A 12,861-nucleotide genomic window follows, 5' to 3' on the forward strand; every position below is an offset into this window, starting at 1 on the left:
ATCTGCATATCAGAAGAGTCCATTTTTTTGGATGGCTTGACATATTGACCATCATGAGGTTCACAGACAGACACAGCAGAGCCCTCGGCATGATGCCATGTGCCGAATGACAGCCAGAAGCTTCACTCTGTTTAGTGAAGTACAGTAGAGCGCCAGTCAACCAAATGACTATTTCTCACTGCTCTCTCCCCATTTGGCCCCCCTGCACCAATGCCAAGCTGCTGAGATGGTAATAACCATTTTCACTCTGTTACAGACGTGTGTTTCAACTTTATAGTGTAAAATAAACTTGTGATATAAAATGCCTAAGGTTGTCCTTTTTGTGGAAGATAAATATGAGAGTAATAAAAGTTTAGAGGAATGGGAATTGGCAAACAAGTTATCTAATGGTTAAGTCAACAATTGCGGGTATAAAAAAAACAAAAGATGAGCATCACAAATTTCATCTCTGAGCTTGATTCTACTGGTTGACAAGTTATAAAACTGTGAAGCTCGCCAAGAACATGGCTCTAGCTGATGCTGTTTACAAGTGGTTTACACAAATATAATCACAAGAAGAACCTATCTCCAGTCCCATTCTATGTGAAAAGGTAATTCACTTAATGAAAATCTTGGAGGGCTTTCAAATTTTAAAGCAAGCATGGGCTGGTTAAAATGATTAAGTCAAGACAAGGCACTTATGAGCATCAGATACAAGGAGAAAAACTGTCTACTGATTCTTCAGCAACTGTTCTTTCAGAATCAAACAAAGAGACCTGTTGACGGTAGAAGATTATGCTCTCAAAAACTTTTATAATTTTGACGAAATTGTGCTCATCTACAAAGAAAAACTGTTGCTTCATTTTATGGATTAGCAGCACTTGGTCCGAAAATAAGCAAGGATCACATTAGTGCTTTAGCTTGTGCTAATGCTACTGTTAGCCTATGCTTGTCTCTCGTAAAAGTGAAATCATGTTGTTTTGAACATATTAATATGTCTGTCTTGACTGTTGTTTACACCACACAAAAGAGTGTGTGGATGGATAATATGGTTTTCATGGAATGGTTTGTGGAAATCTTTGTGCCCTCTGTAAAAGCTCATCATTTAAAGAATACAAAAAGGAGAAAGCATTACTGCTCCTTGACAATGCACTAACTCATCTAATATGTGATATCTTAAACAAAAAGTGATGTTTCTTCCACCTAATGTGACCTCTTTATTACAGTTCATGGATCAAGTCCTTATCAAGCCTTCAGAAGGTATTACAGAAAAGAATAGTTATTGTAAATCTTATCACTCATAAAGCTGATGCTGTCAACATCTCAACAACAAATGGTTCAGAAAATTTAGATGAAAATATACCAGATGCTTCTGAAGCATTTGCATGTTTAGATATTTCCTTGTGATGGTTTGAAAACCAAGATGAAAGTGACCAGTATCAGATACCTGTACTGGATAAACTGCATGACTTAACTGCTTGTAAGTGGGCTGCTTGTCCCCCAATTATTTTGAATAATCAACACACTACTGTGACCGAGCAATGTGTGGCAGTGGTTAGTACACTGGACTCATATTTGGGTGGACAACATTTCAAATCCCCATCCAGCCATTTAGATTTAGTTTTTCTGTTATTTCCCTAAATCACTCTAGGCAAATGCCAGGATCGTTCCTTGGAAAGGGTATGGCCGATTTCCGAGCTTGTGCTCTGTCTATAATGACATCATTGTCGACAGAACATTAAACCCAATCTTCCTCCCTTCCTTGCTCCACTGTACATCTTTGGATGGTGTGTTTACATGCAACTACAGTCAAGTATGGCTAGATGAAATACACATTGTGGTTGACTGTGGCCTATATGTGCAATCTTGGGTTGGCAAGGTATTACCGGTTTAATCTTGGTCACAGTTGTGACTTCGGACAGTTCTGTTTTCTGTATATTTCTTGCAGTCCGTTGCGAAAATAATTGTCATAGTCACTGCTTCTTCCAGCTTCCTTGGTAATCCTTTATCTGTGAAACCAGTTGTTTTCCAACACTAATAATGTTACACTGACTAAACAGTTGAAGATTCAGGACTCATTTGAGCTAAAACAATTTATGCTCATATTATATTATGAAGAGTACCAAGGTATAAATTAGTAGTTAGCTTTATAATGGATGTTGAGCAATGTTGAAATTTCATAAGAATTATTAATGAAAATTCTGATGAAGATAAAGCTGCAGAAAGCAAAATTCAAAACATTGAACAAGATAATTGAGCCTGATTTCCTGTGCATTATCATCAACTCTATCAATAAAAACAAGTTAATGAACAGTACTGCATTTTACTAAGCAAAGTTGAGTATGTGCGCACTGGCAGGCACATGGTGTTGGGCATTGGGCTCTGTCATGTTCACTGGCAGTCTTGTGGTCGACAATGTGTTACTGATTTTCATAATTAGTTTTAGCTTTCATAAGTTATGCTTTCTAAGCCTTTTCCAAATAAGTATGTTTGCATCAAAAATTAGATTGTTTGCTGAGAGAACTGAATTTATTGGACAACAAGTTGGATCTGATCTGTGAGGTATGTCAGTGCAGTGTTAAATTCTTACACAAACAGTAAGTGATTGCTGTTAGTCAATTTTGCTTTGCATGTTACTTTGTACCCCGGTAGGTGTTGTGCAAAACAAACCCCTTTGATTGTCACACAAATACTTATTATTAATGATGGTAATTAACGTAATATAAAGTGTAAGGTGTAATATATTAACTTTACTATCGTGTCTCTTTCTCCCGATGCGGTTTTGAAGTGTAGTGTCTGTGTCATTCTGATAAATCAATCTAGTATGTTAGAAGAATGTGTGTTGTAGACCTCAAGGCAGATTGGAATTTTTCAAGATATGTTAAATTTTGAGATTTGGCCTCACTTGTGGGCAAGAAGAATAAGCAGTTTGAGAATTTTTAATATTTTCACACTGTTTTATTTAGCAGAGTGTTAGGTTTTTGGTGTATCAAGTACAAAATTTAACTGCTGAAGAGAAATGCACAGCTCTTCTTGTAGTAGGAAGGTATTTGCGACCTATTTTTGTGGTGACTGACAGTGTATAGTCTACTTGTACATAGAGAAACTCAGAAATACAATTCAGCACTTTTTCTTGTTAAGCAGATGCATTATTTTTAACTTTTATTGCTCCTATTTCTAGTGATAGTAGTAGCAGTAATTAGTAATAATTTATGCATCTAAAGATCATGATACACGGTCTATCAGTTCAATATAAGGAAAATACACATCATATATAAAGGCATAAAACAAACATCCTTTGTTGGTGAGGATAGAACAGGTCATGCGCTAGGGCCTTGTTGAAGGAACTGTGCCTTCATTTGACAGAAGAATTAAGAAAATCCACAGAAAACATCAATCAGGATTGTCTGGACAGGACATTAGCTACAGTTCTTCAAAATCTGTTGCTGTGTTTATACGTACTTGGAACAAGTTAGCTTGATAACACAGTTTTGGGGAGGGGGGGGGGGAAGTTACACGCTACACACACTTAGAAATGACTTCAGGAACATGATAACCATGCTGGCACATGCCCACATCTCCCTTACATCTCCATGTCTTCCCTTTCGTACGTCAGAAAAATTGAGTCAGCATCCACTCATGATGAGTGAAATGTTGAGCCCAGAAAAATGGTGAGGCGGAAGTATTATGTGGTACCAATCACTTTATTTTTATTATTAACATCTACTTTGAGTTCTCAGATTGTCTGTAGAACAATTTGTGCTTACTAATGTTTTTCCTGATGTGCACTACAAATTAGTAGTTGTCATGCTCTGTTTGATGGACAAATTGTATTTTGATCAGTAAAAGTATCGACCAATTGTGTCTCACCATATATATTTTACATTTCTTGCCATATATATATATATAAGGGGCATTCAAATGAAATCTGGTCACTAGTATAAAGTGATGGTAATGATTTAATTAACTCAAAAATGTAGTTATACACAGTACACATACTCAAAAATAGTCGCCAAAACTGTTGGCACATTTATCCTATTGTGACACTAGCTGGTCAATTCCATCCTTGAAGAAGCTAGTAGGCTGCTGTCGAATCCAGGCCCGGACTCAGTCACACACTGTTGTCCGCTGCAAATCGATGTCCACGAATAGCTTGTTTTGGAGGTCCGAACACAAGAAAGTTACATGGTGAAAGATCGCGACTGTATGGTGGGTGTTCCAGTGTTTTTAGCATTGTAAAATCTTTAGGTAGGGGGTTGTTGCGCAGAGTGCTCAGAGAGAGTGAGAGACAGGTTCCAGTGCTTGTAGTGTGCCGAAGTGTGGTGTTAACACTCTCGCAGTAGAGAGTACCATTTAGGCGGCATCATGTACGCGCGCTGGCAAGATGACTAGTAGCAGGAGGAAGGACAGTGGATGGGTGGAAGAGGCTGTATTAATTAGGATTGCCCGTTCTTGTAATTAGCCGTGGCCCCACAAGATGCTACCGTCTTCAACAACAGCAGCAGTTCCAGCAACACAGATTCGTCGTCGGCTCCAAGTTTCGTCGCACGCACAGCACTGTTCATTGGTAGAAAGTATTAATGGCTAACCCAGCAGCACAACTGAATGTGATTTGATTAATGAACTTTATTTAAATAATAATCAGTTAAATTCAGGGTGATACTGTCCTCATTGCGCCCAAACAGTTACCAAGCAGGGTCCTTGTTCCCTTTTTTCCTTATATGCTAACCGAAGTTTGAAACTCTATCACTGGAAAAAATCCAAATCTAAAGAAAATGCACAAATTAAGAGTGCAGAAGTTTTATTTATTTTACATATAGCTTGGAGCACATGGCTGTTTGGTTTGGTACGTATTCTAGTATTTAATTCTGTTCAAATCACTAAAAATGGCTCAGTTGTTCAGACAATAACATGAAATCCAAGTCTAAATTTCTTTGGTACAGTTATGTTGAGGTCTCTGAAAGTCATTGTTCATGTAACAAAGTTCAATACTAATAACGTATAACGTATAAGTGACTTCTCAGTTTTCTTTATCATTACATACTCACTTAAAAAAAGAAAAAAAAAAAGTGACAACCTTCAGTTGCCATGTCAGTGTTTAATATTAAATGTTTTTCTTTCCCATCATCTTGTACAGGATTTTGGATGTAAATCGCCCTAGTGGGCGGGTGACCGTAATTATTTCCTTTTTGTTCATTAGTTTAACTTTTGGCTTCATGATCAGTGGTACACCTTTTCTGTCCAGTGTTGTTCGTGAGTGAATACACAAAATAACTTTCATTTTTCCAAATGGTAGCCCTGTTCGGTTTAATTACTTTTTTTATTTTTAGTAGATTTTTCTATCAGAAAGATCAGTTGTACACTTTCCCCCTACTTATCGGTATTACTTCTTCGGGAAAGACAGCCTTATCGAATTATAAAAATTCAATTAGGTATACATGCGATCCACGATCATATTTTATATCGCAAGCAGGATAGGTTGATTAGTAAGGGGGAGGTTACGCATTTCCCACCAAAACTGCTGCAATGTCGTATTCACTACATTGACCGTGTGTGGGCGGGCATTATCATGCTGGGGGATAACGCCGTTGTAACACATGCCTTGACATTTCAACATAATGGCTCGTCTAAGGTTCTGTAAAGTGGCTTGATAATGCTGGGCATTGATGGTGGTTCCCTGTTCCAGGATCTTGACAAGCAGTGAGTCCTTGTGGTTAAAAAAGGAGGACACAATGATCTTACCAGAACTGGTGTGCACAACCTTTGATTTCTTTGGAGGCCGTGAAGTTGCATGTTTCCACTGCTTGTTCTGATGTTTGCTTTTCAGTTCAAAATGGTGACACCACGTTTCGTTACCTGTGACAATATGCAACAGGAAGCTATATTCCTCCTCATGATAATGTTGCAGATGACTCAAAGACAGCGCCATTCAAGTATTGCGCTATTTGGCAATCAGTTGGTGGGGAGCCCACTGTGCACAGATTTTTCGAAAGTTCAGGTGTTGATGCATTATGGTGTCGGCAGTGCCCATGCTAATACCCAGTAACCGATGGATCTCATCCACGGTGATTGTGCTGTTGTCCAAGACTGAATCATTCACTTCCGCAACCATTTCAGATATGATGACATGACGAACATGTTCAGGACAAGCATTGTATTCCAGTGACTCGTGCCCCTCAAGGAATCGTTTGCGCCACTCCACAACACTTGAACGACTCAGACTGTACTCACCATACACGGCCTTGATCCGTCGAAACATTTCACGGCCTCCAACTCCCTCCACCACCAAAAATCGAATCACTCCTCATTTTTCCTGCTTACTCGCCTGCGTGTATGGTAGTGGACGATAACTTGTGTGACCACCTTCTCTTCGGCGTGAAACCACACTGGTGCTGTGCAACATCAAACGATGGGCACACGGCAGTCTCTCTACCAATATATGGTGCCACCGTACCGACAGTTACGTGGTGCCACCTTATGTGTAACGCATAGGTAGACGCACTGACCAGGTTTCATTTGAATGAACCTCATATTTTACAAATGTATACTTAAGATGGATGCCATCTGAATAAAAAGTTGAAACCCCTGTCTTGTGAGAAAATAAAAAATAAATTGTAAAGATGAGTGCTTCTGATCTCTTCTCTATATCATATGTAATTTGAGGCTAGCTGTTCATTCCTTTCACAGATCTGTCATATGAGTTGTCTGTCTGTGTATACTAAGTAGTCTTGAAATTTAGGGTGAACATTTTTCTTTTTTACAGCTGATGTTTCGTAAGCTGCTTACTTTGGTAATAGTACAGAGAGACAGAGAAATTCTGTTAGGATTAAAGAAGAGAGGATTTGGAAAAGGGAAGTGGAATGGCTTTGGAGGGAAAGTTGAACCTGGCGAAACAATACAGTGTGCTGCTGCAAGGTAAAAACCATGGTTTTTAAAACTTAAGTTTATGTCTGAGATTTATAAACCTTATGCTGAAAGGTGCCATTTAGTTTTTAATGTGTTTTCTAATTCAATAAGTGCTTCAGTGAATTAGTGTGGCTTTACCCTGCCTTGTAATTGGTTTCATTACCCTCTTTCCTCTTCTTCACAGGTACTTCTTTCATGAATTCAGTGGCATGATGAAAAATAATTTTCTTTACAAATGGAATAGATTCTTAAATGGATAACTGTATTGCTTAATGTCCCATAGAACACCAGGACAGCTACTTCCATTTCTATAAATGAAAGTCACAAGATGGCCTATTAGGAGCAGAACTACCAAATTCTTCTTTTATATTCTACTCTATAAATGTATTCTGGCTGTCAGCATAAATTCTTGTTGTAAAAGGTGCCGTTTTCGTTAACAGTTAGGATCCACCATACAATGTCTAAGGAGTACGTCAGCTATACCAAAAATATACTAACACAACAAACTTTGGAATGCTACAGTTATCACACACATAATAAAATAACATGAAAACATATTAATTGTTAATTTTTCTTATGCTTATCTGTTATTGAACTTATGACTGCTTGCTCATTTATATGGGGTCCAGATTCAGAAATTTTTGCAACTGAAAGCAGCAATTTTGGCAATAGAAAGTCTGTGGTGGAATATAAATAGCGGAAACAGTAAAACAACTCATTGTATAGTAGAGTTGCTAATAGGCACATAAACAAGACAGAGAACTTTGCTGAGCTTTCGGACAAATCCTTTTAAGGAACTAAAAAGTATACGTACATACATGTACACCTACAATGCATCATCTTTCTTGTTGACTACAGTGTATCAGCACTGCAGCTAGACTTGGGTGAGGGGTTCTGTCAGTGGGCAAGGGGAGAAAGGAGATGGGAAGTGGGTGTGTGGTTTTGATGAGCTCACACTGGTGCAGGCGGGAAGAATAATGAGAGGGACCTTTTGATTTTGAGGAGTGAACTAGATGAGCAAGATATGAGGAAAAGGGAACTGCAGAGAGGAGGATGTGGATGTATAATGAATCTGCATCTACATACATACTGTGCAAGTCACTGTAAGGTGCATCGTGGAGGGTACCCTGTACCATTACTAGTCATTTCTTTTCTGCTCCATTTGTGGATAGAGCAGAGAAACTGTCTGCATGTTTCTGAATGAGTCATAATTTCTCATATCTTATTTTCATGGTCCTTAAACAAAACATATGTTGGCAGCAGTAGGACCCTTATGCAGTCAGCTTCAATTGCTGGCTCTCTAAATTTTATCACTAGTGTTCCTTGAAAAGAATGTTGCCCCCCTCCGGGGATTCCAATTTGAGTTCCCGAAGCATTTCCATAACATTTGCATGTTCTTCGAACCTGCTGTTAAAAAACCTACATGGTGTATATGTTCCGGGAAAAACTGGAGAATTTTTTAGAATTCCAGGGATGTTTCGTTGTTTTAGTTTTCAGGTGAATTTTTAGATTTTGGTAGTAACAACTGATAATCTACTGCAGAATAATACTGCAGCGATAAAACATAAATGAGGGAAAACACCAAAATAAAACATAAATTGCAAATAAAATGCAGCTCCATTTACAACAACAAAACAATGCGACATCAAAATGTGTCAAAGGCTTTAGGGCAAAGACTATGCTATCTTTGTAACAACAAACTGCTTTTGATGAGTGTGAAGCCACAACTGTTTAAATGAGGTTTGTTTGAGTAATTTCCAGCGGGCTCATGCACATGCTCAGAGCTGAAGTCATGTACAAGCAGTGCCTTCTCCTGCTTCTGGCTACTTGTAGTGTGGTTGTTAGCTGCATACGTAGCTCCATGTGACCAATACATGCGTTTCATGATATAGCTGTTTTCTCTTCATTTACAGTTCTCATGTCAAACGAAAACACAACAGATTTCTATAGTTGGGAACTATCCAGTGAATTAAAATACATTCATATAGTTATTCAACACTAAAACATGTTAGTTTCAGTTTTCTGATTTTATTTAATTTCCACATTATTGGCACTCAAACATCAGTCATCTTGCAAAACAATGAAGTTATTTTTGTCTCAAAACAATGAAGTTATTTTTGTCAGTTTACTAAAGAAATGTGGTCTTTATTATTCATTTCCACAGAGGCAATCAATTTACTTGAAACAAAGTGTTCCATCCATTTGCTAGTTTCAACTGTTCACTGAATTTCAAGTGCACATTTTCATCTTTTGGCACATGTGGCATTGTGCCATAATAAAGAACTAAACATGATATAATACAGTTGTTGTGCTCCAAGAAGATTGGTATCCTGAAAACCACACTGAAAAGCTTAATACCTGGTAGGGCCTACGTCATTGTGAATCTGGACATATGAATGTGCACTTTAAGCTGAATTATGCAGGCATAATCCGTATCACTTCAATAGTAAGTAAGAAACATGTATTTCTTTCCTTTCTCCAAAAAAATTCCTGCTCCAAGGTACAGGCCTCCAAAGATGACACTGTGAACACCATTTTGAAGATGTGAATTTCGGAAAAATTTTAAAATGCTCTATCTCTGTAACAGTTCTTTTACTGTCGCCTTTTGAATTTTTTTATAACAAACAGAAAAAAAATTTCAAAAATGCCAATCCAGAAAAGTTAGATTTTTCCTTGTCAATTAGTACTATGTAGTACTATATTCTCTGTAAAGGAAAGCCCCCACTTTCTAAGTTGGACAGGTTTCATTTTAAAAGATCATTTTTTTAACTTTTAAGGCTAATGTATATCTTCACTAAAATTGTTTCTTACTAATTTCTTTGTTACAATGTTTATTTCTATTGTCTTTGTTACAGTTATCTCTTGTCTTCTGTGTTTTAGTGGTTCAGTGCTAATTTGTTTACTGAAGAAACTTCTAAGAAATCTGAGACCATCCAGTGAGTTCTGCAGTTTCGTGAGGAATTTGCCAGTTGACACAGTTGCATTGTGTTTTGTGAACAGGACTGTTTGAAATATCTTCTGACTGGGACCACAGGAGAGTGAAGTGTGCTGACTGTTTGCATACCGTAAAAGAGTGATATATAACACAAACAAAAAAACAGACTTTGTTCACGTTGAGTATAAGTGTTGTCATTTGAAGACTTGTAAAGTGAAGATGTTTCCAGTGACGACTTTTTGTGTTCTAAATGTTTTTGGACATAATAATGACAGGGGGAGTATATGAACAGGATGAAGCCTCCCATGGTGCAGATGATGCAGATTTTGCATCAATAGAGAAAGAACTAAATACCCTGAATCAGTCAACTACAGAGGTAAATGTTAGTTGTGTTAAGAAACTGTGGTCAGTGAAGTCGAGTTATAAGCTCTATGCATCAAGACAACACAGAGCTATGGATGAATACAATACACTCTTCAAGGTAGAAATTCCATCTTCAGAAGAAAATTAATCAAAACACTCTTGCACCTTTTGCCAGGAATTTCTCAGAATTATCAATTCAGTTGATTAATAATGTACATCCTACAGTGAAAAGGTGCAAGGTTTAACTATTATTCCAGAGATGTTTTCAAAGATAACAATTTTGAGCCACATTCCATCAGTATCAAAGCACATGGTAGATATATCAAGAAATGTGAGGTCTGTAAAAGGAGTCTTTGAAAGACCAGATCCCTATTATGGTCATCCTGTAGAAGCAGCTCAAGTTCAAATATTGCAGTCATTTTATCTGGAAGATAAATAGGTCTGTTCTCACCAGAGTGCCTACAAAAATGACACTATAATTGTAACAGTTGAAGGTCAAAAATTTTTGAAAGTGAAGAGGTACATTACTCACAGTATTAAAGAAACGTTTGCAGTTTATAAGAGCAACTATATAACTTCACATATTGGAAGATAACATTTTATGCACTATGACCTCTGTGCGTAGTTCCACAACCACCTAGAGATGTCTGTTAATGTGTGTACTGAGCAAATTTTGAACTTTCTGTGGTAACTTTGGAGAACTTACTGGAGCATGTGACATATGACATCTATGTTGAGCTTGTGAAGTCATTACTAGTCAGTGACGTAAAGCGAGAGACTGGTTTGTTTCAAGACTGTGATGACAGCCCTGGAAATGGAGGATTGTCTTTACAGACACTTGGCTGGGAAGATGTAGCAGATAACTCTGCAGAAATTACATATGTGACATGGTAGGAAAATAAACTAATTAAGGAAACTGTTGCCTTTGACAATTTCATTGATGAGCTTTGTAAATGGTCAGTGAAATCAATAACACACAAGCATCTGAAGAAATTCCATCACCACCACCACCACCTAGCAGAAGTGAAAGGGTATGTACAGGCCGAAGAACTATGTTTAGTGCTTCACTGTGACTTTACTGAGAACTGGTCTGTAATTCTCCCGCAAGAACTACAAGGGCATCATTGGACTAATGACCAGGTTCCAGTTTTTACTGGTGTCACGTATTTTCAAAACAAGACCACAAATGTTAAGTGATGACACAGGACATGACTCGACACATGCCTTGCTAGCAATGTGCAATTTTCTTCAACTGCAAACTGGGGCAGAGAAGATCATTATTATTTCTGATGATGCTCCTAGTCATTTTAAAAATCATTACCAGCTGTTTGAATTGAGTTAGTCACTTGTGCCAACTGACTGGGTATAAAGCGCTACTTCTCATAGGAAGGGGCCTTGTGATAGTGTAGGAGGCCTGCTGAAGCACCATGCTACAAAACATAATCTTTCCAGACCAAATGCAGCTGCAATTCAGAATGCTGAGGATTTTGCGAGATTTGTGAAATCTTAGACATCCACAGCCCTCATTCTTTTGTCCAAAGAGGAAATCAAAGCATTCCGTGAGCAGAAGAAGGAAGAATGGACCAAACAAACTACGCCTGTGAAAGGAATTCAGAAGACACTTTTTGGACTCAAAAGTGATGGGCGAACTCATATTGCATGCACTTTAAAGAGCAAGAAAGAATAAATTTCATTCGTTCGGCCAACACCTCAGAAACAGCAGGATAATATTCAGATTCACAACCTGAGAAGGAGATGTTTGTGGTGTATGTGTATGACCATGATTGACGGATTGCAGAGATTATAGACACCAGTTATGAGTTAAACAAAATTGTAGTGAATTTTATGCTACGACATAGACCAGCTGCTGGATATAGGTTTCCAGCTGAAGGACGGCAACAATGCCATCGGTGCTCACTTCCTGTTCACAATGTTTTGAAGATTGTAAGTGCTCCAATTCCTATTGGTTCAACAGGAAGGCATCACACTATATCAAAGGAAGATCTGAAGCAGTGGAACACGTTTTTAGTTCATTGGCTGGCTGATTTCAGCACAAAACAGAGTGGAGAGAAGTGGTATAAATTGAAACCTTTAAGTCTTTGGACGTTTCATGTACATTTTGGAACCATTTAAAATGCTTGAAAAATGAGTCTCGTAGTCATCTTTCAAAACTAAAATTATGTTAAATAAGGCTATGTTTTGATTTTTATGAGCCTGTTATGTGATAGTGTGGTAATAAAACAGGTTTTATGGATGGCAAAAATTTCAGTTGTTTATAAAACCTGTTCAGCCTAAAAGTGGAAGCTCTCCTTTTCAGGGAATGTAGAACTATATGGGGTGTGGGCTGATGACTCAGTGGCTGCACAATGATGGGAGAATGCAATAATGATCTGGATGGGGAAGGAGTGGTGTGGACAGAAGGAAGGAGGGTAAAGGTAAGGAGGGTTAGGCCAGGGGGATTGGACGAGCATAGGATGTGCTGAAGGGAGTATTCCCACATGCATGGTTCAGAGAAACTTACGTTGAAAGGGAGTATCTAAATGGGTAGCATAGTGAAGCAGCTGTTGAAGTGGTGTGTAGCAGCTTTGGCAACTGGATGGTCACGTTTGCAGTTTGGCACAGTTTGGCAGTAGCCATTCATGCAAACAGACAGTTAGTTACGTGTAATGCCCACAGAA

General features: G+C 38.1%; 1 protein-coding gene across 1 annotated transcript in view; it reads left to right on the plus strand.

The window, feature by feature from the left end:
• The window catches only part of LOC126334540 (oxidized purine nucleoside triphosphate hydrolase-like), a 77,340-nt gene that overhangs the window by 12,265 nt on the left and 52,214 nt on the right, over positions 1-12,861 (plus strand). The window contains exon 2 of the mRNA XM_049996904.1: positions 6,743-6,894. Within this exon, the coding sequence (XP_049852861.1) occupies positions 6,746-6,894 (149 nt within the window). The 5' untranslated portion in view covers positions 6,743-6,745. The remainder of the gene's footprint in view (positions 1-6,742; positions 6,895-12,861) is intronic.

This window comes from Schistocerca gregaria, chromosome 2 (assembly GCF_023897955.1).
Source record: "Schistocerca gregaria isolate iqSchGreg1 chromosome 2, iqSchGreg1.2, whole genome shotgun sequence".
NCBI lineage: Eukaryota > Metazoa > Arthropoda > Insecta > Orthoptera > Acrididae > Schistocerca > Schistocerca gregaria.